Source organism: Chenopodium album, chromosome 24, assembly GCF_948465745.1.
Source record: "Chenopodium album chromosome 24, dcCheAlbu1.1, whole genome shotgun sequence".
NCBI lineage: Eukaryota > Viridiplantae > Streptophyta > Magnoliopsida > Caryophyllales > Amaranthaceae > Chenopodium > Chenopodium album.
The window spans coordinates 33,609,098-33,636,597 of record NC_137857.1 but is presented as its reverse complement, the minus strand read 5'-3'; the positions used below and the strand labels follow the sequence as shown (position 1 = coordinate 33,636,597).

The 27,500-nt window shown below is 37.1% G+C and overlaps 4 protein-coding genes and 2 pseudogenes across 4 annotated transcripts; 5 read left to right on the top strand and 1 right to left on the bottom strand.

Annotated features, from left to right (window-relative positions):
- The first annotated feature begins 3,317 nt into the window (after positions 1-3,317).
- LOC145610895 (putative F-box protein At4g22030 pseudogene) lies at positions 3,318-4,652 on the top strand (annotated as a pseudogene).
- Positions 4,653-8,660: 4,008 nt separating this feature from the next.
- Positions 8,661-9,905, top strand: LOC145610009 (putative F-box protein At4g22030 pseudogene; annotated as a pseudogene).
- Positions 9,906-12,065: 2,160 nt separating this feature from the next.
- On the top strand, positions 12,066-13,979 carry LOC145612676 (putative F-box protein At4g22030). The gene is made up of 2 exons (XM_081667997.1): positions 12,066-12,359; positions 13,002-13,979. The coding sequence occupies exons 1-2, from the start codon at positions 12,066-12,068 to the stop codon at positions 13,977-13,979; spliced, it is 1,272 nt and encodes a 423-aa protein (XP_081524123.1).
- Positions 13,980-15,025: 1,046 nt separating this feature from the next.
- Positions 15,026-18,630, top strand: LOC145612186 (uncharacterized). Its single transcript, XM_081667564.1, has 2 exons — positions 15,026-15,496; positions 17,928-18,630. The coding sequence occupies exons 1-2, from the start codon at positions 15,202-15,204 to the stop codon at positions 18,299-18,301; spliced, it is 669 nt and encodes a 222-aa protein (XP_081523690.1). The 5' UTR covers positions 15,026-15,201; the 3' UTR covers positions 18,302-18,630.
- A 403-nt stretch (positions 18,631-19,033) lies between these two features.
- On the bottom strand, positions 19,034-21,020 carry LOC145612573 (S-type anion channel SLAH4-like). Its single transcript, XM_081667922.1, has 2 exons — positions 20,112-21,020; positions 19,034-19,303 (listed from the first exon to the last, which is right to left on the bottom strand). The coding sequence occupies exons 1-2, from the start codon at positions 21,018-21,020 to the stop codon at positions 19,034-19,036; spliced, it is 1,179 nt and encodes a 392-aa protein (XP_081524048.1).
- Positions 21,021-22,345: 1,325 nt separating this feature from the next.
- On the top strand, positions 22,346-25,533 carry LOC145610893 (PKS-NRPS hybrid synthetase cheA-like). The gene is made up of 3 exons (XM_081666157.1): positions 22,346-22,411; positions 22,860-24,840; positions 24,917-25,533. The coding sequence occupies exons 1-3, from the start codon at positions 22,346-22,348 to the stop codon at positions 25,531-25,533; spliced, it is 2,664 nt and encodes an 887-aa protein (XP_081522283.1).
- Positions 25,534-27,500: the final 1,967 nt, after the last annotated feature.

Here is a 27,500-nt window from a genome sequence, read left to right as displayed (position 1 = left end):
GTTAGCTCCACCAGTTGGCTGGCTTGCACTTAATACAGATGGTGCAGCAAGGGGATCGCCAGGTCCAGCAGGAGGGGGTGGCCTATTTCGAGATCCCACATGGAGGTTGGTATATGCTTTTGCTTTGAAGTTTGGCTCGTGCAATGCTTTCTTAGCTGAACTTAAAGCTATAGAGTATGGGCTAGAGATGGCAGAGCGTATGCGTGTGACAAAGTTACAAGTCCAAATGGATAGTCAACTAGCTGTCGAAGCACTCACAAGAGAAGACACTCTTCGAGGCCAAGGTTATCATATCATAAGGCATTGCAAGCAGATCATCGAGGCAAACAATTGGCAAATTCAAATAATTCATATTTATCGTGAAGCAAATCGAGCAGCTGACTGGCTCGCAAATCAAGGGGTCACCCAGAACAACACCATCGAGTTGATTCAATTCCCTCCTATAGACTTAGGACGTATTTTACATGATGATGTTGTTGGTGTGGCTTTGCCACGTTTAGTTCCTGCTTAGTTATTTTTATTGTTTTTTCTTAGGGCTTCTCCCCTCATTTGCATCAAAAAAAAAAAAAAAAAAAAAAAAAAAACTCATCCCATTTTAAAGTGTATTATATCATGTGAAGTCCACATTTCTTAAATACCGTGAAAAAGTGTATGTTACATCTAAAAGAAAACGGAGGAAGTATATCATTAGATTGGTCATAATGTCTAGTTTCTTAATATAATTTTATTACAATTTTTACTAAAACACAATTAAAGATATTTATGGTCAAAGTAGCTATCGACAAATGTGCTGGTCAAACTGATGCATTTAGAGAGAGAGAGAGAGATAAAAAAAAAAAAAAACCAGAGGGAGTATCACTTACACTTTTTCAATAATTCTCTCTCTATCTCTTTCATGTCACATGGGTGCTCTTTATTATTTAATTTCTATATCTCTCTCTATTCTAAAAATTGTCTAAGGGGTCGTTTGTTAACATAGGAAGTGAAAATTCCCATATATTTCTAATATACGGGAAATAAATTCCATAATCAAATTCATGGGAAATTCTCAAAGTTGTTTAGTTAGTAATGAGGGAAGTTAATTCCCATAGGAATCTTAACTTACCTAGGGGGGACTAGGTAATTAAATTCCTACATTATGTGGGAATGGGAAATTCATAGGAAGTTCTATTTCTCCCATTTCATCAAATTTTACACTATTTATTTACTTCACTTTGACTAGCTTTGATGATTTATAGCTAAGAAAAAATATAGTCATGTGGGATCTTGTTAGATTTGTCTCAGTTTATACTATTTTAATATCTAACATTTATAATATTTACATATTGCTGATTAAAGATATAAACGATTGAAATAATGCATCGACAAGCATGAAAAGAGAAGTGTTGCAAGTATAAAATATAGAGAAAGTATATTTTACGTTTTAATAAAATATTAACTCTACTAATTTATTCGATAATTTTTTAGTATATCAACAACTACTCCCTCCGTCCCAAAAAGAACGACCCATTTAGGTTAATTACGCTGGTATTAAGGAAGTTAAGTAAAAAGAAGTAAAAGTATATTGGAAAGATAAATTTACATGGGGTTTGTAGAAAAATAGAGAGAGAAAGTAATAAAATAACATGGAAAATCAAATTTTTATATGGGGAAGCTAATTTTGCACAAGTAGTATTATAGCAAATTGGTGGGTGTTTTAATGCAAATGGGTCATTATTTTTGGGACAAAGTTTTGACTAAATAGGTCATTCTTTTTGAGACGGAGGGAGTAAGTGACTAACCACACTTATCTATTAGTTCATGTTCGTTCAAAGTGTAACATTTAAAAAATAGAGGAATTATTATACTTATCTCTCTCACTTTACTTTGGGTCCTAATTCAAGAGATTTGAGGGAAAATAATCTCAGATACTGGTTGATAAATGAGGTAATAAGTAAATTTGCACTTAATTTGCTCGGATGTCTCGAAGATAGAATTACTACCACTTGAGTCATTACGAACTTACGAAGTACTGTATTTGAGAAAGTAGCAACCAAAAAGTCATGTATATATAGTTGATATATACGTACTTATACAAGTACTATTTTATGTTTTTTCTTATAAGGCAAAGCCAAGAAAAAGATAAATACTCCATATATAATCAAAAAACTTTTGTATACATTCGGTTTAGACTAAGGCCCTGTTTGATTCACCTTAATTTTGCTGAACTGAAATTATTTTTACTGAACTGAACTTATTTTTACTGAACTGAACTTAATTTTACTGAACTGAAATTATTTTTACTGAACTTAAATTATTTTTACTGATTTTCTATTATAATTCTTCTTTAAGAAAACTGAATTTTACTGAACTGAACTTATTTTTACTGAACTGAAATTAATTTTACTAAACTGAACTTATTTTTACTGAACTTAAATTATTTTTACTTAATATTATTTTTTTAAGGTGAATCAAACAGGGCCTAATATTAGTGTACATTGAGCAATATAAGGGTAACTTTTAGCTAATTTTAGAGTAACTTTTTGTCTTTTTTTGGATAACTTTAAACATAATACTATTTTTATATAAATCAACAACAAGAAAAGTTTTATAAAGGTAATTTAATTACATTCAATCACCAATTATTGATTTTTAGTCATTTAAAATGTGATTCTTTACAAATAAAGCGTAGATAATTTTTATTTGAATTGGGTTACTTTAACGCATATTGGGGTAACTTTTATTTATTTCATGGGTAACTTTTAATCACTTTAGGTTATCTTTATAATGGATGTACAATAATTATTATACACCCGATTTTTTAAAAAGTTTGTGATATATAATATTCCGTATTTTACAACTTTGTACAATACGAGCAACCCTGGCCTAACAACGTACGGGATTGTATTATTGTAGGGAGTCACATATTAAAAATATTGCAGCAGTACTGATCTGAATATGTCACGCATGCACATCGTCAGATTTCGTGACCCAAATTAGCAAGTTAGGAAAAGTATTTATTCCAAGTAGTAATAAAAATCCAACAAAAAAACAAACCAAAGAATGAATAGGTCCATTCAATGGGCTTAATGAGTCAAACATAAATGCCTTAGTACGTTATTGGTCAACATTGTCAAACTAACGGTGTTCTCTTACCAACTTGCATGCATATATATAAGATAACGCCTCTTAGCATCAATAAACCATAATCTACAAGCTCAAATTTCTTCTCATTTTATCACAACATTCAAGATACCCAATAACCCAAATTACTTTCATACAAAATCATTCATCTCATACACATCCCTCTAAATTCGTTCGTTCTTAGATACATGTATATGGCTACATTGCAATCTTCATCAATATTGGCTTTGGGGTCTAACAGATCCGACCATGTTACACATTCTTTTATTCGTTCCATGACTCCTAACCTTCAAACTAGATCTGCCATATCAATCCCTAAATTGCCGAATAGAAAGGTTCTAAAAGAAATGACCTTGAACAATACTACCTTCTTGAAGAAAAACACTAAACCAACCCTACCACTAGAAGAGATGGATACCACTTTTCCACAAGATGTTAGTCGTGAGGATAGTGCAACATTGGAAACCATTAAGTTACATGTAATTTTGGAGGCTGTATTAGATAGAATAGAGATGCACCAAAATATAGGTGACCAACGTGACAATTGGAACACCTTGTTATTAAACTCCCTCAACATGATCACCCTAACCGCGGCCACCATGGCCGGCATGGCAGGGTTCTCCGGTGAGCCTATCTTAGGGTTAAACGTAGCTTCAACCCTACTCTTTGCCGCAGGCACTGGCATTCTTTTGATAATGAACAAGATCCAACCTTCTCAACTAGTTGAGGAGCAAAGGAACGCGGTGAGGTTGCTTAAGCAACTTCGAACCAAGATCCAAACCATTCTTTCTCTCCGATCACCAACTCATGAAGATGTAGAGGATGCCATGGAGAAGGTGTTAGCCTTGGATAGAGCATATCCTCTTCCTCTTCTAGGCGCGATGCTAGAAAAGTTCCCCAATACATTCAAGCCAGCCATGTGGTGGCCTTCAAAGAAATCCATGACTCAAGAACATGGCAATGTTAGTAGTACAAAACAAAACTTGTTTGACAAGAAAGAGGGAATAGTGAATAATGGGTGGACAAAGGAGTTGGAGGAGGAGATGAAACTAATTGCCGGAGTTATAGATAAGAGGGATACCGAAGATTATGTTAGACTAGGGAGCAAAGCATTGAAGTTTAACAAAACCCTAGCCATGTCCGGCCCAATCCTTATGGGGATTGCCACCATAGGGTCAGCTTTCGCGGGGCATGGTGGGCCGTGGGGTGGACTTGTGGCGGGTGTTGCAGGGTCCTTAGCTAGTGTGGTGAACTCCATAGAGCATGGTGGACAAGTAGGGATGGTATATGAGATGTATAGGAATTGTGCCGGAACTTTTAACCTATTAGAAGAGAAAATTGAGTCCACTTTACAAGAGAAAGACCTAGGAAAAAGAGAAAATGGTGAGTTGTTCGAGTTGAAGGTGGCTTTGCATTTAGGAAGGAGCTTGTCTGAGCTTAGAGATTTCGCGGCAGCTACAAGCTCCTCCGGTTCATGTTCAAGTGAGCTAGGGAGTCCCAAAGGTGAATTTGCTAGCAAGCTCATTTAAATTTCTATTGCAGTTTAATTAAGTGTGTATATATAGCTAGCTACACAGCTTAGTTTGATGATCATGTAGTGTTTAGAGAACTAGTTGATCATCAGGTGTTTAGTTGGCTTAGATATAGGATCGATATTTATTTATTCTTTCATTGGTTCATTAAGTTACATTGTACACTATTGTATAGGCTGTACAATGAACTTTCACCAAGTTTGTTTTACTTGGTAAAACATCAAAATTAATTTGTAGTTCATTCTTTGAATTATCTTGTAACCTACAAAGGTTTAAGTTAAAAGCATTGTAATAATAATATAATAATACATTCTTTGATTTAATTTTTTTTTTCTTGTGTAAAGTGTAATACCAGCATCACCCTTTTATAATTAGGAACCGAAACTTTAAACAATAATTTCATTCCTCTACTCATTCATGATAAAATTTACAATCAAAACATGATAGGAAAGATAATAGGCATGTAATAATATACTTACATTATAGTAACACTGTATGGTACTACCAAATAAGCTCTCCACGCGACTAGTCTATGCAACGTACATATAATTACTGTAATTACTCTACATATATGATTATATGCTACATACGGCGTATGATTAAATATTTATATAATTAGACGGAATAATAGAGGTCATAACTTATAATTACTTGATAAAAACTTGTATAAAAGGAAGCTTGACAGTATTGATTTGTACAAGTACTCGTAATTCATAAGAAAATTGCACCTTTTGTTAAAGCTTAGCTTAGCTTGCATGTTAGCGTGAAAAGTGTAGTAACAAATACAGTATTATTGATCTAAAACATCTTAAAATATTGGAATATGTCATTGTCACTTTTAAGGGCTTAAAACAATGACAGGGAAATAAAGGAATGATAAATGATTAAAATATAATGGAGCCCCAAAAAAGTTAAAGTTTAAAATTTGACTAATGAGATATGATTCGCAAATTCTTTATTTTTGTTTAGTTGTTTTGCCACTTAAATGTTTGTCCTCCGTAATATTGAAGTACAAACATTGTCACTTCTAAGGACTACACATCTCGTATACTTAACAGGTTAAATTTTGATCATAGAGTATATTTAACGGAGTCCACCATTAAATAAAAGAATTACAATCAATAAAATTCAACACTTTGCAAATTAAATCCAATTACATACATCGATCTAGGAACGAGGAACTCGATCCAAATTTGATAAAGTATATAAACATATTGCTAAGCCTGTAACAAAAAGCCTTTGAGTAAGTCTTTTAACATGATATTAGAGTAAACATGACACAAAGGCAAAGGTTTAAATCTTAGATTATCCACGTCACCTTTCAAAGTGGGATTTATTTAATTTTGCGCACGGTATGAAGAGCCCCAAAGCTGCTTCCTCATACACTTGCTTCAAACTCGATGACTCTCGTGTGATCGAGAGGAGGTAATAAAGTATATAACTAACATATTTCTAGGTTTCAACCATTAGCGAGCTTAAGCTTTAAAACAATATTACCTTAATTGGCCTCCCACATCTTAAAAAAGTCTAGCATGCACATTGTTGTTACCTAAATTGTTTTAATTAATTATGTTAATATAGTGAAAATTGATCGAGAATCATATCTTTATAGCTTAGTTAAATTATGTTCATATTCCGTGTCATTTTTATTCACTACTAGAAAATAGCTTAATTCCGACGGACCCAATATTCCGTCGGAAAAAGGAAAATTTACGACGGATTTTTATTTCGTCGGAAATTTCCGACGAATTCATCGATTCCGTCGAAAATTTCCGACGGAATAAATATCCGTCGTAATTTTTGTATTTTCCGACGAAATTTTCCGTCGGAAATTACCTTTTCCGACGGATTTATAGTCCGTCGTAAGTTTCCGACGGAATATTCCGTCGGAAAATATTTTTTTTTTTACAAAAAACCATTTCCGCTACAAAACCCTAAACAAACTTGAGAAGCGCCTCTTTTCTCTTCTCCTCTCCACTCTCTCTCTTCTCCGTTCCTCTGCTTCTCTCTCCTCTCGTTCTCCTCTCTGCTTCTCCCTCTTATCTTCTTCTCTCGATCTCCTCTCCTCCTCTCTGTCTTTCCTCTTCTCTCTGTTCTCTCTCCTCTCTTTCTCCGTACTTTCCCCTCTTTCGACCACCACACCACGGCATCAACAACAACACAACCACCGTCATCAAACAACACGGCATCAACAACAACACAACCACCGTCATCAAACAACACGGCATCAACAACAACACAACCATCGTCATCAAACACCACCGTCATCAACGACCAACACACAAACGACATCAACCAACTACTTGAAAGGTTTTTTAGGCCAAATTCGGCCATGAAAAGTTTAGATCTACACTTTTCATGGCCGAATTTGGCCTTGTTAAACCGTTTCCGTGTTGCAATTCGAACCAAATTTTAATTTCAGGTATGTTTTATGTTTTAATTTTTCGATTTTTGTTTCCGATTATTTTTTTTTAAATATGGATTTCGGTGGTGGTGTGGGTGTGGCTGATGTGCGTGCGTTTAGCATTTGCAGTGGTTTGTGGTGGCTGTGAGATCTGGGCTTAGGTGGGGTCGGGTTCGGTCGGGTCCGGGTTAGGGTTTGGGTGTTTAGGTGGGTGGATCTGGGTATGGGTGAGGGTGGGGTATGGGTGTTTTGGTTAGAGTTCGGTCAGGGTTAGAGTTCGGTATGGGATCTGGGTCATTTTAAGGGTGGGTTCGGTCGGGTCTAGGTTAGGGAAATGGGTTGTTTTAGGTCGGGTCTGGGCAAGGTTTGGTCAAATCTGGGTCAAGGTTTGGTTAGGTCTGGGTTAGGGTTTGAGTGGTGGTGGCAGTGGGCGACGGCGGTGGTGGTCTGATGTTTAGGTTTAGTGGTGGTTAGTAGTGGCAGTGGGTTAAGGTTTAGTGGTGGTGGTGGTGATGTGGTTGGTTGGGGTTGACAGGGGCGCTTTGGGTGGTTGGAGGTGGTGGCACGACGTATTTTTTTAATTTCCCAAAAACAGTTTCCGACGGAATTCCCGTCGAAAATTTCCGACGGATTTTCCAAGTGCCTTAAATTGTCTTCAGACGAAAAATTCCGTTGGAAAATTGTTTCCGACGGAAAATGTCATTTTTCCTACCAGGCCTTTTCCGACGACAGTTTCCGACGAAATTCCGTCGGAAACACCTTTTCCGACGGAAAACAGGTTGTTTCCAAGGAAAAATTTCCGTCGGAAAACGGTCTTTTTCTAGTAGTGATTAAAGATAAGGTAAAATCCTACATCAATTAGGAGATCGAGAGGAGAAATTCTTTTTAAAATGAGCTTGGTGAGAATTTAAGGGAGTCGTTGATAGATTATACTACCTCCGTTTCGTATTAGTTGCAACTTTGGAATATTATATATCTCACAAATAATACCCCAAAGTTGCAACTAATACGAAACGGAGGTAGTACATTGTTACATGGTATCGCGGGTGGGCCAAATGTGTTGGCTAAAGGGTGGAGTTAAGCCATCAACCTTTTATGTTTAATGTGGCACTTTTCCATTAGTTGAATGACTTGAATCTTGCATCAAGCTACGTACGTACATGGCATTCTATATGCTCATGCTACTAAAGAACTACCATGTAGGGGGCATGTACGTCAAATATATAGACCTAAAGAAGTAACGAACAGTTCAAAGTGCATGTTCTAAATTTTACTACGGAGTACATTAACATTGAACAATCCACCCCCTACAAAGATTGTAATCCGTAATAGTTGAATATTAGATTATGAAAAAGTCTTAACACTTTACCCTAGAATTTAGTTTAGACGACCAAGTCAATAATTATTTCTATATAAAACTAGTCAATATCCTCATGTTTGACTAAGCTAATTTTTTAATTTTTTTGCTCATTAGTTAGTTGTATAAATAATTAACAACCCCAACTAATTAATCATCGATCATATTCGCAAATCATCAACAAAAACCCAAAAAAAACACAGAGAAAACCAAGATTAATATTCGAATTATAGATTTTCTAAACATGATTTCCTTACAAACATCCTCAAAAACTTTTGTTACATCAAACAAGTTCACCATAAAAAGTGCAATTATTGGTCCTAAATACCTTAAGTACCCCAAAATCACAGTCCCAAAACTACCAAATCAAGCTCAAAAACAAATATTCATCGATGATCTTAATAAGCTTACAAACCTTCCTTCAAAAGAAGCGAAACCAATGAACATCACAACAACAAAAAGCACAAAAGAAACTATCAAATTGTACACAATCTTAGAAAGTGTTAGTGATAGGATTGAAATGCATCAAAACATCGGTAACCAACGTGAGAATTGGAACTCATTGTTGTTAAACTCGGTTAACATGATCACCTTAACCGCGGTTACAATGGCCGGTCTAGCCGAGGCTAGTGGACCTCACGGGTTAGGGTTAAAGGTGTCTTCAGCCTTACTCTTTGCTGCAGGCACCGGTATTCTTTTAATAATGAACAAGATTCAACCTTCTCAATTGGTAGAAGAGCAAAGAAACGCGGTAAGGTTGTTCAAGAGGCTTCAAAATAACATCCAAACTACTCTTTCTCTCCGAACACCAACTCAAGAAGACGTCGAGGAGGCCATGGAGAAGGTGTTAGCCTTGGATAGAGCGTACCCGTTGCCCCTCCTAGGCGCCATGCTCGATAAGTACCCCGAGAGTTTAGAGCCTGCAGTATGGTGGCCGTCTAAGAAACAATCAACTTCATCACTAAAACATAATTCTTCCAAAGGTAATGAACAAAATGGATGGACTACAGAGTTGGAGGATGATATACGAGAAATCGTAGGTGTGACAAAGAACAAGGATATTGAGGATTATATTAGGCTAGGTAACAAGGCATTGAAGTTGAGCAAAATGTTGGCTGTCTCGGGGCCACTTTTGACCGGTGTTGCGGCCGTGGGAGCTGCTTGTTTAGGCCATGGTGGGCCGTGGGGAGGGCTCGTGGCGGTTGTAGCGGGGTCAATGGCTGCCACAGTGAATACAATAGAGCATGGAGGGCAAGTAGGAATGGTATTTGAGATGTACAGAAATTGTGCCGGTTTTTTTAAGCTCTTGGAAGAGACTGTAGAGTCAACCTTAGAAGAAAGGGACTTACAAAAGAGAGAAAATGGAGAGGTTTTCGAGTTGAAGATGGCTTTGCATTTGGGTCGGAGCTTGTCTGAACTCCGGGAATTCGCCGATAAATCTAGAAGAAATGGAGGTTCTGTTGACGAGTTTGCTAGCAAGCTCTTCTAATAATCTTCTATTAGTCACCATGCATGCATGCACATATATAGTTTTAAAATTGTAATTAAGGAATTCTTTCATTCTTTTATTTGTAAAAAGGTTGAGTTATAATTGTAAATTAACTTGACATTCCAAATCACTTTTACAGAATCAGATGCTAATAAAGATTTAGCTATCACACTTTAATCTTAAAAATTGGGTTAGTTTAATTTGCACGTTGATGCATGTGATTATGTGAATGCTAGTGTAAAAGTGTGTTCCACAAAAGACTAATCTTTAGGAGCAGCAAAATTGCACATTCGTAAGTTAACATATCTCCGAACCATGTTGTTACGAGAAGCCAATAATTGAATTTAAAAACAAACTTATTAGGTTGTTAGATTTTGTTATAATGTCTCAATTGTTAATGCACATATATTTGGGAGCTAGTATTATTGATTATTAAAAAAAAAAAAAAAAAAACTTCTTCCGTTTTTTTTTTTTTTTTTTAACTTGCAACATTTTTCAGTGAACATTATTCATACAATCCACTTTAAATAATTGCTTTTTTTTTTTTTTTGAATAGCAATTAATTAGTTGCATTTCTTGATTTATACGCCTTATTGAAAAACATAGTCATATATATCAATTTCTGATAAGTCTGGCTTAGTGTATACTTTGTTAAAATCTATTTAGTGTTTACTCCGTAGTAGTAATCCTAAAATTATTGTATCAAAACATTTTGAAATGTTGAGATTATTTACATTAATTTTTCTTAATCATCAAGCTAGGCTAGTCTCAAGTGGGTTTGACTCGAGCTTGGTGCTGTTTGAGATCTTAATGAGCCACGCATCATAGCTATACTTGGCTTGGCTAGCAATTAATGTGAAGAAGAAAGACAACTAGGTTAATCAGCCTAATTTTAGCTAAGAGACACGGTCAATTGAATACGGAGTATTTTATACTAGTACTGTTACAAGTTATGAAAATCACGAAAATATATAATACAGTAGTTATCAATTAAGTACGTAGTTAGTGGATTAGTCTAATTATTTAATTTAAATGATTTAACAAATAAAAAAATCAGCTGTATTCTGGGCAATTATTGAAGTCATTTTCAATTTGGGTCGGTTTGAGTAAATTTATTTGGGAAATGATCAATTCGGACTAATTCGTGTTTTAGATTAAGGGTATGATTGTTTATCTTATTTTATCTTATTATTTAAGAAAAAATAAGTATAAATAATTTCTATTAAAATAACATAAGTTCAGATTTACAAAATAACATAGAATAAGTTCATAAATATAAAATAAGTTTAGACGAATTGAATTACGTTCAAAAAATTTATACGTAATATAAAATAAGTCCATAATAAATAAAATAATTTCGTATAAATTAGAATAAAATAAGTTCAGATAAGTTAAAATAAATAAAATAATTTTAGGCAAAATTATATTAACCCAACGGATTAGTTAACTTCAATTCCAAACCGATTTTTAGGTTGGAAAAATGAGTAAGGGTCAATTTTGTTAGGTCTAGAAACCCCAATTAGAAAGTGACGAAATCGAAATCAAACAACGAGCCAACATAACTATTGTATCTTCCTAAAATAATCGTTACGTTATTCCACTTAAATCGAGTCTTTAAGGTGTATAATCACATTGAGATATATACACTTCCATGCCAATTTCCAAGCACTAACGTGTCAAATATAAGATCTTGGTATGATGACAATTAATTGTGGCCATAGGCTCAAAGTATTTACTTGAAGTCTCTAAGTTAGAACTTAGAAGTAAGAACAAATCAAAATGTTTAAAATTATACCAATTACCCCCTCAAATTGAACGTTGAAGAGACCAAACCAAAGCCCCCTCCCTCAAACCCAAAGACATGAATAATTGAATTCATTAAATATAATGAAAAAGTCTAACCTATCATAGCTCATTGGCCAAGTCAATAAATCCAATTTGTGCTACCAGTCAACATCTCAAAAAATGACCCCACTTTTTTTTTTGGATGAACCTTTGAAAAACAAGTATAAATAACAACCTCAATCCACCATCATGAATCATAAACATATACAGAGTACAAAATTACAAAACCATCAAAAAAAATTCAGAGAAAAACTTAACCATTTTTTTTTTATTTATACACAAAAACAAGATTCAAACTTAAGATCTTCAGACAACATGGTTGCCTTACAAACATCCACAACTCTTTCGTTATCATCAATAAACTCGATTTCTTCAAGCAAATCTATGATCACAAGTTCAATAAGTGGTCCAAAATACTTGAGGTACCCCAAAATTACAGTCCCAAAACTACCAAATCATGCTCAAAAACAGCAGCTTATTGAACAGCTTGATAAGCTTACAACAAACCTTCCTTTAAGAGAAGCGAAACCAATAAACATCACAACAACAAAAACCACAAAAGAAACTATCAAATTGTACACAATCTTAGAAAGTGTTAGTGATAGGATTGTGATAGAGTATAAAACATATTCCTGGGCCTCAACCATCAGCTTAAGCTTTTGGTTGAGTTGGTCCTCTAACATGGTATCAGAGCCAGGCCCACGGTTTGGGACCTCTAATGGCTTGAGTATATTGTCAGGCCCAAGTTTGGGACCTTTAATGACATTAAATATTCTGGGCCAAATTGAATTGGATCAAGTGATCCTTGAGTTAAAAGAGACCTTACATGTGAGGGGGAGTGTTGAAGTAAATCCCACCAAGTAACACATGTAAGAGTCCCACATTGATTAAAGAAGAGAGAGTTAAACACTTTATAAGGCTAAGGGGCTACTCCTCCTATAGCCATATGGTTATGGGATGGAACCTCCTTTGATCTTGTGAAGTGGACTCTCTCTCTTGGTTTGCGGGTGCGGCCCAGGCCCGCGTTTAACATGGTATCAGAGCCAGCGTGACACAAAGGTCACAGGTTCGAATCTCATCCGCCCCTCCTTCAAAGTGAAATTAATTCGCACCAGGTATGGGTGGGCCTGTGTTGCATCCACATTTCAAGCCCAAAGGGCCTTTCATGTGAGGGGGAGTGATAGAGTATAAAACATATTCCTGGGCCTCAACCATCAGCTTAAGCTTTTGGTTGAGTTGGTCCTCTAACAGATTGAAATGCATCAAAACATCGGTAACCAACGTGAGAATTGGAACTCTTTGCTGTTAAACTCGGTTAACATGATCACCTTAACCGCGGTTACAATGGCCGGTCTAGCCGAGGCTAGTGGACCTCATGGGTTGGGATTGAAGGTGTCTTCTGCGTTACTCTTTGCTGCAGGTACCGGGATCTTATTGATTATGAATAAGATCCAACCTTCTCAGCTAGTCGAGGAGCAAAGGAACGCGGTCAGATTGTTCAAGCAGATAAAAACTAAGATTCAAACCACACTTTCTCTTCGAACTCCAACTCAAGAAGACGTTGAGGACGCCTTGGCGAAGGTGCTAGCCTTGGATATAGCGTACCCATTGCCTCTCCTAGGCGCGATGCTTGATAAGTACCCCGAGAGCTTAGAGCCTGCTGTATGGTGGCCGTCTAAGAAACAATCAACTTCATCACTAAAACATAATTTTTCCAAAGGTAACAATGAACAGAATGGATGGACTAGGGAGTTGGAAGAGGATATACGAGAAATCGTAGGCGTGACAAAGAACAAGGATGTTGAGGATTATGTTAGGCTAGGTAACAAGGCATTGAAGTTGAGCAAAATGTTGGCTGTCTCAGGTCCAATTTTGACTGGTATCGCGACTGTTGGAGCTGCTTGTGTAGGTCATGGTGGACCGTGGGGCGGTCTTGTTGCAGCTGTCGCCGGGTCAATGGCAGCTGCAGTAAATACAATTGAGCATGGTGGGCAAGTAGGAATGGTATTTGAGATGTACAGAAATTGTGCTGGGTTTTTTAAGCTCTTGGAAGAGACTGTGGAGTCAACCTTAGAAGAAGGGGACTTACAAAAGAGAGAAAATGGAGAGGTTTTCGAGTTGAAGATGGCTTTGCATTTGGGTCGGAGCTTGTCTGAACTCAGGGAATTCGCCGATAAATCAAGAAGTAATGGAGGTTCTGTGGATGAGTTTGCTAGCAAGCTCTTTTAATGATGCATATAATAGTAGTGAAAATAGTACAGTAATTAGGAAATTCTTTTATTCTTTCATCAGTTCAAAGTTTAGATGATTCCTTAATATATAGGAATGTTTGTGACACTGTATAGTGTAATAGCCTAGTTTAGGTGATCTTGTACATGTAGGAAGGATGAACATGACATTGTATATATAGCCTAAGTACAGTAATTAACAAATTCTTTCATTCTTTTATCAGTTCATATTTTGAGTCTTGTAAAAGCTGCATTGTTATTAATTTAGCTAATACAATCACTCATGATTCTTTAATTACCATACCAAGTTGTCTACTTTTGAAGATATCCTTATAATCAATATCACCTTATAACTAGACATCCATCTATTAAGCCTAAGACAGAACAACCAAAAAGACTAATAGGCTCGACTAATTGTCTAAAAAAAAAGTAGCCAAAATTGTAGTTAGGCTTGATCATCTCTAGCTACTTTCATCCTAGTTGTACCATCCAAAATAAATTCACCCTAATTTTTAATTGAATAAACAATTGACCTCTTATGAAAAACAATCAAATCTCGTTTGTTAGGTTGTTTGACTTGGAAAGACCAACTTAGACCCATATTACTCGATCACTAAACGAAATCATTTGACCCAATCCTATCCGAATGAACCAAAACCCATGATTTATGTTTATAATCTATTATATATATCAAGGCTTGAGGTATTGCTATATTGGTGTCTACCAAAAATACCTTAAATGCCCTTAATTTTCATTCCCTTTAATCCTTTATGTAATGATTTTTGTATGAAAGTTTAGAAACTTAAAACATACATCGCGTGCATATAGTTCTAGTTACTGTAAAGTTTATAATAAGATAAGCATTTGTCAATATAATACTTCGTACGAGTTTAAAATAACTCGACCCAACTTATCCAAAAATCAACATGAACGAATCTTACTCTTCGAGAACACTATCCGAACCACCCATTTACCACCGTAAAGCTCTAGCATTTAACATGTTCTACTTTCCTATGGCTCTCTACACCAACAGCAAAAAAAAAGAAATAAAATAAGAGCCGCCCAAACGAAAAACCCAGAAATAGTATTGCCCCGCATTACTCTTCTCCACCCCTCTTCTTCTCTCTTCTCTTCTCTCCTATCTCTCTCTCTCTTTTTCTCTTTCAATCTGCATTTCTCACCCAGAAAAACAAGAGAATTTCATAACAAACAATTGAATAAAAATGATACATCTTCTATTTACAGTAATCTTCATTGAAGCAGCCATAATTTTGCTGCTACTTTTCAAAACTCCATTAAGAAAGCTTGTAATTGCTGTTCTTGACAAAATCAAACGTGGGCGTGGTCCAATTGTCATCAAAACTGTCTCTGCTACAATTGCCATTGTTTTCTTTTCCACCATTTATAGCACTCTTAAGATCCAACGTCGCGCTATTGGGGAAGATGGTGGGCCCGATACTCTCAATCCCACTGATCAAGTCATCTTTTCCAGGCATCTTCTTGAAGCTTCTCTTATGGGTATTCTTCAATTCTAATTATTTTCTATCTAATTTTTCTGGGTTCGTTTTGATTTTGTCCTGTTTTTGGTATTTGCATTGAATTTTGTTGATTTTATGAGATTAAACTTTGGGTTATTGATGAATGTCCTATTGATTATGGTTAGTTTGATTGTTTTTTGAATTTTGTGTTGTTTGAATTGTGAAATATTGCACCTTTTTGAAGATATTTTGATGGGTATTGATCACAATTTTGTCTTTTTGTCCCAATTATTTTTGGGTCGGTTTAGATTTTTATTTCTTTGCCCATATTATTTGGCATTGTTATTTTGGGGTTGATGGGTTTTCTGAATGTGGGATTTTGTAGTTATCATGAATTTGGCTACAGTATTGAAGATTCCAATTGATGCCTCATTTGGTTTGCTATGAGAAATTGAGAAATTGGATTGATTTGCTATGTTTTAGCAAAAGATTGCCAATGCTAATCTGTATTATACTTCTATGTTGTGAAGAAGTATATGGTTTTGTTCCTTTTTTATAATTCAATTGATTCCAATGAATTTGAGAAATTGGATTGATTTGCTATGTTTTAGCAAAAGATTGCCAATGCTAATCTGTATTATACTTCTATGTTGTGAAGAAGTATATGGTTTTGTTCCTTTTTTATAAGGAAAATTTGTTAGAAACAACCTTTTAAAGTGTTCACTTTATTTAAAACAACCTTTTAAATATTTTTTTACAAATTCAGACCACATTATAATTTTTTTTTATCAAAGACAACCTAATGCTAATTTTCGGCGTTGACTCTATTTTTCCGATGTTGACAACGAGTGTATGAGACATGTGACCTCATATATTGCTAATTACACCCCTTTCCCTCCAATTCACTCGTACTAAATCCCCTCCTCTCTCAAAGTAATTTGTCACTTTGAAGGGTTTTAATAGGAGTTAATTGGAGGGGAAAGGGGTATAATTAGCAATATATGAAGTCACGTGCCTCACACACTCGTGGTCAACATCGGAAAAATAGAGTCAACGCCGAAAACTAGCATTAGGTTGTTTTTGGTAAAAAAATTTTATAATGTGGTCTGAAGTTGCAAAAAAAAATTTAAAAGGTTGTTTTTAATAAAATAGACACTTTAAAAGGTTGTTTTTGACAAATTTTCCTTTTTATAATTCAAATTATTGATGCCTCATTTGGTTTGCTATGAGAAATTGAGAAATTGGATTGATTTGCTATGTTTTAGCAAAAGATTGCCAATGCTAATCTGTATTATACTTCTATGTTGTGAAGAAGTATATGGTTTTGTTCCTTTTTTATAATTCAATTGATTCCAATGAATTTGAGAAATTGGATTGATTTGCTATGTTTTAGCAAAAGATTGCCAATGCTAATCTGTATTATACTTCTATGTTGTGAAGAAGTATATGGTTTTGTTCCTTTTTTATAATTCAAATTATTGATGCCTCATTTGGTTTGCTATGAGAAATTGAGAAATTGGATTGATTTGCTATGTTTTAGCAAAAGATTGCCAATGCTAATCTGTATTATACTTCTATGTTGTGAAGAAGTATATGGTTTTGTTCCTTTTTTATAATTCAATTGATTCCAATGAATTTGAGAAATTGGATTGATTTGCTATGTTTTAGCAAAAGATTGCCAATGCTAATCTGTATTATACTTCTATGTTGTGAAGAAGTATATGGTTTTGTTCCTTTTTTATAATTCAAATTATTGAATGAATTCTTCATTAGTTTGTTGCCAAATATTGAGTCCAAAAATCAGGCTGGTTTTGTTTTGTTTATTGTAAGTAGAAACATCAGTTGAATACTGCTGTATGGATGGTATTTAGGACTTAGGAGAACATTGTGTTGTCACCTTGTCACTCTCTATGGTTTAGTGCAGTATATTGCCATTGCTAATTATTCTTGGGTTGCCAAAGTGAGACAGACAAGGCTATGAATGCCGGTCATTATTGAAGATGGAGTTCGATATTGTAGTTTGAGATTTTTGTGATCGAGGACCATGGCATTCTTCTTGCAAAGTTACCTCCTCGATCAATTCCTAGCTTAGTACTCCCTCCGTCCCTTAATACAATGCCTTTTTTGAGCATTTATTCCTCACATAATAAAGAGAAAGAGGCATTGTATTAAGGGACGGAGGGAGTATTAGAAATGGAATTGGAATTTAGTGTGGTATCTTAATATACAATATAAGTTATTAGGTTACCTTTGCTTCATGTCCTTGATTGTTCCAATTTCCAAACAACTCTATTCAGGATATGGGGTTTCTATATGTGCTTTCTGTTACAGTTTGTTGATAGTTTCTTTAGGACAATCTTAAGTGATTTCATATACAGTACCATTTCATTATTCAAGTTCTCTCGTTGTAGATTACTAACTGTAATAATGATTGTGCATCTAAGCCCACATTTGTGTTTTGATTGCTGCAGGATTTATCTTGTTTCTTGCACTAATGATTGATCGTCTGCACCACTACATCAGAGAACTTCGTTTGAGGAGGAAGACCATGGAGGCTGTGAAGCGGAATGACATGAAATCTGCTGGCCCTAGCTCTGAGGAATTGAAAGCCAGAGAGCAGCAGGTAGACACATTTAAAGATATGATTAGGCAGCTGGAATCAGAGCTTGAGAGCAAAGTTAAGGAAGCAAGTACATCAGAAGCTACTGTTGAGGCTCTTAGGAAGCAATCTGAGGGGCTACTTCTTGAATATGATCGTTTGTTAGAAGAAAACCAAGAACTTCGGAATCAATTGCAGACGTTGGACCACAAAATTTCACTTTCCACTGGCAAGAAGGACTCATAATGGATTTTTGTGCCCCCTGCTAAAGATTTTGTAGGTTCCTTGGTCCTCCTTTGAAGTTACACAAGTTTTTGATTTTTCCATTATACTTTACACCATTGTGCCACTTGAGAGAGCAAGATACAGGACGAGAAATACTGACACAGGAAGTAATACAAATAGACTAATTCTGAAGTGTGTTTGCTTATCACCCCAGTATGCATAGGTTTTTTTTATAGTTTCTCTTCATTTTTTGTTTAATATTTTCTTCCTGTCGAAATTTTTCTATTCATTTATATGTTTATTGATACATAGAGTTCTGTTACTTCAATCTTCCAGTTTGTCAGACTCTGTTATGCTTGCACTTTCTTCGATCTAGAAGAGATTCTCAACTTACTAATCTATTGAAAATGATAGATTCTTGTCATCTATTTGCTGCTGCCTCATTTTTTTCTTTATAATCTTCATGGTTTAGTCGATGAATATGAATTCTGTAGAGAATACTGTGAATCTTTGGATACAGTGCTTAGGGATTTGATGACCGGTTCATACTTGTATCTTTGAATTGCCTTGAGAAGGGCACAAATTTGATTGCTGATAGTACTTGAGGTGAAATTCCCCTGGGATTTTATATATGGGTGTTATTCACCTATGTGTGTCGAGTGTGCATGTAACTCTGCCAAATTTCTGCCCAATGCATAAAAGCATGCCGTTGGATATGATATAAGAATGGATTGTTTACACTAACAGTATTTATCAAGCCGTAGGATCCTGGGTGAAGCTTAAAATAGGATCATTTTCGCGAAGCAGCTTAGCAACATTGAGCACAGTAAACAACAGCAGTCCGATGAAAACTAGGACCGAGAGTCCTGAGGTTATGAGCATCAAAGCTGCTGCTGCCTGGCTCTTTACCTCCTGTGCGTACTCTGCAGATGCAAGAGCTAGCATGGTTAGCGGGAATGAGTATGCCCACCACGCAATGTTATATTTCCTCATCGATTTCTTGAATAAGGTTGGTCTGCTCACCTGAATTACAAGCCAAAGGATTGAAGTCAGGTACATTAAAAAATAAATATTACATACTTGTATATAATAACAATAATATAAAAAAAATAAAAATAAATTATTTTATGATCTTCTGTTTGAGTATGTTTTTTGTAGTGAAATTAAATGACGAATGTTCTGATCTATTTGCATCAGATGTTTCAGCTTTAAGAAAGGTTAACTTATCTCCAGCTGTAATTAAGTTGTTACTAACATAAGACAAAATAAAGATTATGTTCTTGATTAGCATGAACATATAACTATACGTGTATTACTAGTGCCTTAATCTGTCTTATTGCTTCTAATTTAGATGATTCCATAAATCATGTTTAAGTTAATGTATATAACTGTCTGTACACGCTGTGTTAGATTGCTTTTTCTCGAATTTTATATTATTTTATCCCTCTTAGTTGATCTTGAGTTAATTAAAAGCTATGACCAATTGTTGAAGGCTTGTTCGGTATCACTGCTAATTTGAATTTTTGGTTTTGAGGATTCAAAAATAATTTTATTCAGAGTACTAAGCTAGTCGTTATTTGTGGTTCTTTTTGTTAATAATGAACTTGATTTTCTGTTTCCTGAGCCCATAAATGCAAGGCTTTCCAACCTGCAAGGCTGCAAGATCTGTTTTTGAACCATACGGTTGCTCTTCGGTTGCCCTGCCTCTCCAGTCTCCAATCCGCAATAGGATCACTGAAAGATGAGACGTGGGCATGCAGTAGAGCAGCATCTACACAGTTTGTACCTTCCTGTTAAGAAATCTTTAAACTTAGAGAAGTAAAAGAATTACCAATGATGCAAAGAGGAAGAGTGAGAGGAAAAATAGCATCTTTGATTCAGTATTGTATGATCCGGAGATAGAGCTCCAAGCCAAGCTAGCCATGCTTGGGACTGCGAGGAAGAGGAAGAAAACAGGACGGAGCATGGCAGGAAGGCGGTCTCCACCAGACAACCTTTGGTAAAGTGTAACGAATAGCACCAAATAGTGAGCCATCCCTAAAGAGAACATGCAAACTGCACTTTCCTTCCATCCCATTTGAGCTGCAGCTCTAGCCCCTACTAGATTTCCTAGGACCGATAATTGGCTTGTAGGGTTAGCCACCATGGAGAGGAACTTCTTCTCGGTAGTGAACCATTGACCATAGATTTTTACATCAAGGGCTATGATTGGGATGGAAAATGCCCACCAAAGGATTAGATGGGGGATGGTCTTTGGAGCAATGGCGATAGGGGTGGATTGGAGGAGGAGAAGCCAAGAAGTCCATGGGGCATAGAGGTAATTCACATCTACATGGTGTGAGAGCTCTGCTTTCACCAAGTGGAAGTGATATAAGCATCGAAGGACATAGAAGAGGGAGAGTAATGTAAGGATTAACAGAGAGATGCACCATAGGAAAAAGGATACCGTTGATGGGAGGTTGTGAAAGACATCTAGAAGAGGCGATGGCTTGTCACCTGTACTATGTTTGTGGTTAGTCGTTTGGAGAAGGATTTTCAGTAGGAGTGCTTGGCTTCCAAAAGCAAGGCTGATTCTAAAATACCCTGCATGGAGTCGAGCTAGAATGGGAGACAATGATTTCCTCGAGGAGAATGAAGGGTTACAATTTGCTCGCGGAGCTTTAGTAGTGGTGTTGGCCGTAGTGGTGGAAGAATCGATAACTAGCTGAATAGAAGGGTGTTGTAGTTCGCTACCGGACATTTTGTTGTAGAATGAAATTTATGTTAGAGAGTTTATGTTTTGTTCTATTGCCTAGATGGGTGTTTATATAAGCAAACAAAAAGTTAAGATTATGCCAAAGAGTATCTTTCTAGATAGTGACTAGGAAGAATTAAACCGATGTTCTCCCTCTTAGTTGGTACTTCAATATTTTCTGCATAATATGATAATATGATATGTTACGTAACACTATTGTAGATTATGACTGTTATGAGTATAGTATACAGCAAGTAATTGAAGTATATGTACACCTTGGAGCTAAATATGCTCAACTAGGGGAAGAAATGTAGGGGTTTTAGTGGGCACAAAATGCAATTTTCATCAAAGTCAAAATGGTTTTTTTTTTTTTGAAAGAAAAGTCAAAATGTTTGTAAAGTGATATAATGCTTAAATTATAGAAGTCAAACAATTTAGCTTAGAACTATAACAGCTTGAGGAATCTTAAAAAGTTTGAAAGAATAGTGCAAATTAGACATAAGCATATTAAAGGGAAGGAAGGTTGGTCAAGCTCCTACCACAAGTCCACAACAGATTGGATTAGCAAAATTAATACTTCGTATATTGTAATTCTTATGAAAATAAAAATTGACAGAAAAAAGTGGTTTCAAGCTCCTACCACAATAGATTGGATTAGTGCAGTTAATTTTTTGCAATTTTTATGAAAAATTAAAATTGATGACCCAAAAAAAAACAAGTAGATTTTTAATCAGACTATGTTTGAACCTCAACCCTCATGGGATTTTTAGTTCGGTATTTGCAGGTTACACACTTTGAAATACTAAACGTGATTAAATATTAAAATGTAATTCGATCAAATTGTAAATTGAATGCTGATAGTATTTTATAGAGAATAAAAGAATAAAAGTGTTTATGGTGAGGAGACTAAACTTAGACTAATAAAAGAAGCAATGTAGGCCAACTTTTCGTGTACATTTTCAATAACACAACTTTGTGATCAATATTCGTTTTGTAATTGAATTATTTGGCAAATAATTAAATTTCTTCATAATTAAAACATTAGCTAAGTTGATTCTTGTTTATCATTTTCATTAAATTTATGTGGTGGTGAAATAAAAATAAATAAATAATTAAATAAATTAAAGTAAAGCATAAACCATTGCGATATTAGAAGTGGAATGCTAAATACCGCCGTCCATTTTTATCATAACCGCCATCATTTCAAGCAAACCGACAAATTTGCCCTTAGTAACTTTTTTTTCTCATTTTCTTTCTCTAATCAACAACAACCATCTCAACCACCACCTTCTACACCGGACAGCCACAACGACGGTAAAAGTCGACGATAAATGGATAGTGATCGTGGTGGCTCGACGGAGAATGAACCGGCGACGCCACCGTCACGTTTAGAACAGGTATGACTTTTTCTCCGGTTGTTGTAATTCGAAATATTGATCGGAGAAACCGACTAACGGCGTCAACCGGAGACCAAAATTGGTTAACCGTTGCGCTAACCGGGTTTTGTCTCCGATTTTTGTCACGGTAACCGGATTTGGCCTCCGGTTACCGTGCATAACCGTTGGTGGAATCCATGGTTACCGGATTTGATCTCCGGTTACCACCCACGGTTACCGGATTTGATCCCCGGTTACCGTGGATGGTAACCGGATTTGCCCTCCGGTTAATCATGGTAACCGGAGGTGAAATCCGGTTACCATCCACGGTAACCGGAGATCAAATCCGGTAACCATGGATTCCGGTTGACTTTTTTTTTTAAAATTATTGTTATTGTTTTTAAATTATTGTTATTAATATTAAATAATTAATGTTATAATTAATTAAAAAAATAATTAATTGTATCAGGCGTCATTACCGGACTACGGCGGTGATGGTGTTGATTATAGTCCGCATTTTCAGACTAGAGAAGTGTTCCCGACCTACGAAGCAGCTCTTGATTGGGCAAGAGAGATTGCCACTCCATTAGGATTTTTTTTAACAAATTCATCGTATAAGAAACAGAGAAACGGGCTTCCAATTAATTATATGAAATGTGATCGAGGGGAGAGGAACAGAGGGGAAAATCGGGATAGAGAAAATGCTATACGCAAGAACACGAAGAGTAAGGGTTGTAAATGTACGTTTCAAATCTCGGCTCAATGTTTGAGGGACATGGAAGGATGGGTCCTTATATCAAGAAAGGGTTTAAAAGGCATGCATAACCATCCGCTGATGGTATATCAAGAGGGTCACCGACAAGTTAGTGGTCTTAGTCCAGCTGCAAAAGCACTTGTTATCGAAATGAGTTCTGCTGCAGCCAAGCCCCGTCACATTATGGCAGCCGTGAAAGAGAAGTTCCCGAACGAGAACCCTAACAAGAGACATATCTACAATGTGAGAAGTCGTATTCGGCTAGATGCTTGTGAAGGTCGAGATGTTGCCCACCAATTTGTTCACTTAGCAAATGAGCACAAGTATGTCACTTGGATAAATGTCGACCCGGATACCCGTGCTATCACCCATGCTTTTTTGGCCCACCCAGAGATGGCCAATATGCTACGTACATATCCACATGTCATTGGGATGGATTCTACTTACAAGACGAACAGATATAACATGCCATTCTTCGAGCTCGTTGGTGTCACGCCTACAAACCAAAACTTTCTGATCGGATATGCTATATTGAAGAGTGAAACTTATGATAGCTACAAGTGGGTTTTGGAGAGATTAAAGTTGTACATTGGATATGAGGTGGCTCCAAAAGTTTTTGTAACTGATTGTGAGTTGGGGTTAATGAAGGCATTGAAAGAGGTCTTCCCAGACTGCACGCATTTACTATGCGGGTGGCACATTAACAAGGATGTGTTGGCAAGGGCGCACTATTTGTGTGGGAAGGATATGGTGATGGCCGAGAGATTTCGAAATGGTAGATGGAGAAGAGTAATGTGCTCGACCACTGTTGTCGAGTATGAGTTAGAGTTGCAAACTATGAAAGCGATATGGGGAGCATCGAACCCACCACTGGTGAAATACGTTGAGGAGCAATGGTTGGTCCACAAGGAGAACTTCGTACGTTGTTGGACGAATTTGGTTATGCATTTCGGCAACGTCAACACATGTAGAGTAGAGAGCCAACATTCCGTGCTTAAACAATGGTTCGACAGTTCTACAGGAGCGTTAGACACTATCTTCCGCCGTGTGCATAGTAACATTGAGGGTATGCTGATCAAGATTCGTCACCAATTAGAGGACTCAAGACGGCGAATGGGTTCGCAGCACAACCTCATGCCTTTACTTCACCTTAACGGCTTTTTGTCATTTCGAGGTCTTGATATTTTACAAGGAGAGTTAAGGAGGATGAGAGAGTTATCTGATGACGTGTTTGATAGGTGTGGGTGTGCGTTGCTGACGACGCATGGTCTCCCATGTGCGTGCACCATGTGGACAGCAATTTGTGCTGGCACTGGGTTGTATTTGGATCAGGTCCATCCATTTTGGAAGACCTTAGTGATCGGGGATGGCGTTGATATTCCTGTTTTTGCTGAGGAGTCAGAGCAGGATGCATCCTTGTTTAGGTCTTTGGTGGATGAGGTCTTAGATCGTGATCCGAGCTTTGTGCGGGGTGTCAGCCGGGTCCTATTTGAGGAGCTACACCGAGATCAGGCAGATTTTACGGATCCAGAGATCAACGACACTATAAGGGGTCGGCCACCGACAGGCCAATGGTCTACGTCTACTAGGCGTAATCGTAGCAGATTTGAGCATATTTTGGGTTCTCGTGGCCGTCGAGGTGGGCGTAGGGGTGGACGTCGTGGTGGTCGTAGACCACCCATTGTTACACCTTCAGGTTCATTGTTATTCTTTTTGCTATTGTTGTTGTTGTTGTTGTTGTTATGTTTTTCTAAGTTTGTCCTAACTTGTAGGGAATGATTTGAACTTGGAGGAATTTGCATATTTGGACAAAATTCCACCCTTCATGCTTCCGTTCTTACAAGGGTGGAGTGATCCGCTTGGTGATGGAAACTGCGGATTTCGATGTGTTGCTGATTTCTTCATAGGTAACCAGAATGAATGGATGTTAGCTCGACGTTCGATTGCAAATGAGGTTGCTGCTCACCGCGACATTTATTCTCAAGTATACACTGCTGGAGAGTTAGATGGAGCTATACACCGTATCACATGGACTGGAGGGAGATGCGGCATGGACCATTGGATGATTGTTATTGATGACTTGTTTCCGGTTGCCAACTTCTATAATGCCGCTGTTATGTGTTTTGGTATTGGTAGGGACGGTCGTAGTGTCTACCCATGCCTCACTGTACTACCTTGGATTGCTCCATCAACTGCCACTGGTCCGTATAGGGAGTTTTGCATACTATCATTAGGGTGGCATTTCGTGCGATTGGAGTTCGAAGATAATTTTCCGGTTCCTCCTATTGCTACTCCTTGGTTCCGTATACGTGATGATACCGTTATAGGTTGGGAGGACCGATATCAAGATAGGCGTGCTACATGGCAAAATCTATCTGGTAGTGAATGATGTTAATAGGATATTTATTGTTTTCCTACTACTTAGTTCGAAATACTATTATAATAACATTTGAAACATGACATTGAATCTAATAATTGTTTGCTCTAAATCTAATAACACTTAGAATATTAAAACTCTTTAAATGACATCAAACCACCAAATCTAATAACACTTAGAATACTAAAACCAAATCTAATAATATAATAAAACATATCAATCTTCTAACATGGCATTCCACTCCATGATTGCTTCCTGCGCCTCGATCACCGTGGGGGTGATGTTGCCTCCCTGCTCAGCTATGAACTTGCGCAATGGAGACATGAATCTTTGCACCCACTACACAAATGAAAGTAAAAATTTAATTGAGTCAAATTTAATTAAGATAATTGAATAAACGAAGGTAATGAAATTAATTAATAAAAATTAAATAAATGAAATTAAATACTTAAATAAACTTACGTAATCCACGTCTGTCCTATCGGGTCGAGGTGGTGGGCGAAGCACTTCATCAGTACTCATAAGACATGGATGTGAGTACGTATAGAACCATTCCAAGTAATCATCAGAACAAGTAGGCTCCTCGTCCAGCAATGGAAAATAATCTGATAAGGGTATACAATAAGACCCAGAGTGAAATCTGTCCCAGAACTGAGGTGCACTTGCGGAGCTAACCACGTAACTCCGCGTCTCATACCCTGGCCGGTAAGCATAATCAGGTCTAAGAATGGGATCAGGAATCTTCTGAACATATCCAAGTTGTCGCACAACTCTGTCAGGGTGGTATGGCTCAACAATGTCTCGATACTGTATCCAGCCCAAGTAAGTAGTCCTCGGCACCAAATGAGCTGGAGTCAACGTGTAGGGCCTCCAATTAACCTACAACCAATTCCAACAAAACAATGACAACACGTTAATAATTAGTAAGTGTGAAAACAATAATTTTCAATAAATACATTGAGCCAAATATACCTCACGATCTGTCATCTGATCAAGACGTCTACGAAAAGAAACTACACGATGGTAGTCCCTATCCAGTACCTGTGTGTCCCACATGGCGGCCCGACCATCAGTCGGTGCTACGGCTAAACAGCCCTGAATAGGTCGAAATGCGGGAAAATACTCGTAAATCCAAGACTGTAGCAACGTCAAACACCCGGCAATCTGTTTGCAATCTATCCGCGAGGCAATGCCTAACTGCCGATACAGATAAACAAGGGTAGCTGAACCCCATGAATAATGAGAAAGTCGAGCATCCTCCTTCTTCACCTCTAAGATGCAAGAAGGAATAATACGACTACCACTCTTATCGACAAAGAGAGTGTTGCCAAGAACTAACATCAAGTAACCCTGCACCTGGATATCAACGTCTCCTCTCTCTGCCAGGCACCTCTCATCTATGGCCTGACATGATACCCCCCCCCCCCCATTATCCCAAATAGCTCCTGGCTTGGCAACAAGAGCTGCTGCTCCTACCCCCAAAAAGTTCTGAAAGTCAACCCTCAAAGACGCAACATCGCTACGCTCCACAATAGGAGCACCCTCCACAGGTAACCCAAGTATGTACTGGACATCATGGAGCATAATAGTCATCTCGCCGAAAGGAAAGTGAAAAGTGTTTGTATCCGGCTGCCAGCGCTCTACAAATGCTGAAATCAGGGCCCAATCAATGTGGTGATACATGATGTGAGCTAGTCTACTCAAACCAGTACTATCTACTCGGCTACGCACATCGTCTGTCATATTTTTGTACATCTCCTGCAAATTTAGGCACCACTGAGTTCTAGGATGACACCTCAAAATCTGACGATCTCTGGCACCGCTCCCCATCCAAATTTGTGTGGCAATGTGACCTGCGTAACTAGGAATGACACTACCATCCTTGGGACCACCAGGCATTTCACCCTGAACAAGCCACATAGTATCAGTCGATGCTCGGCCACTACGAGGTCTACGAGTCTGGGAAGCGACAGCTCCTG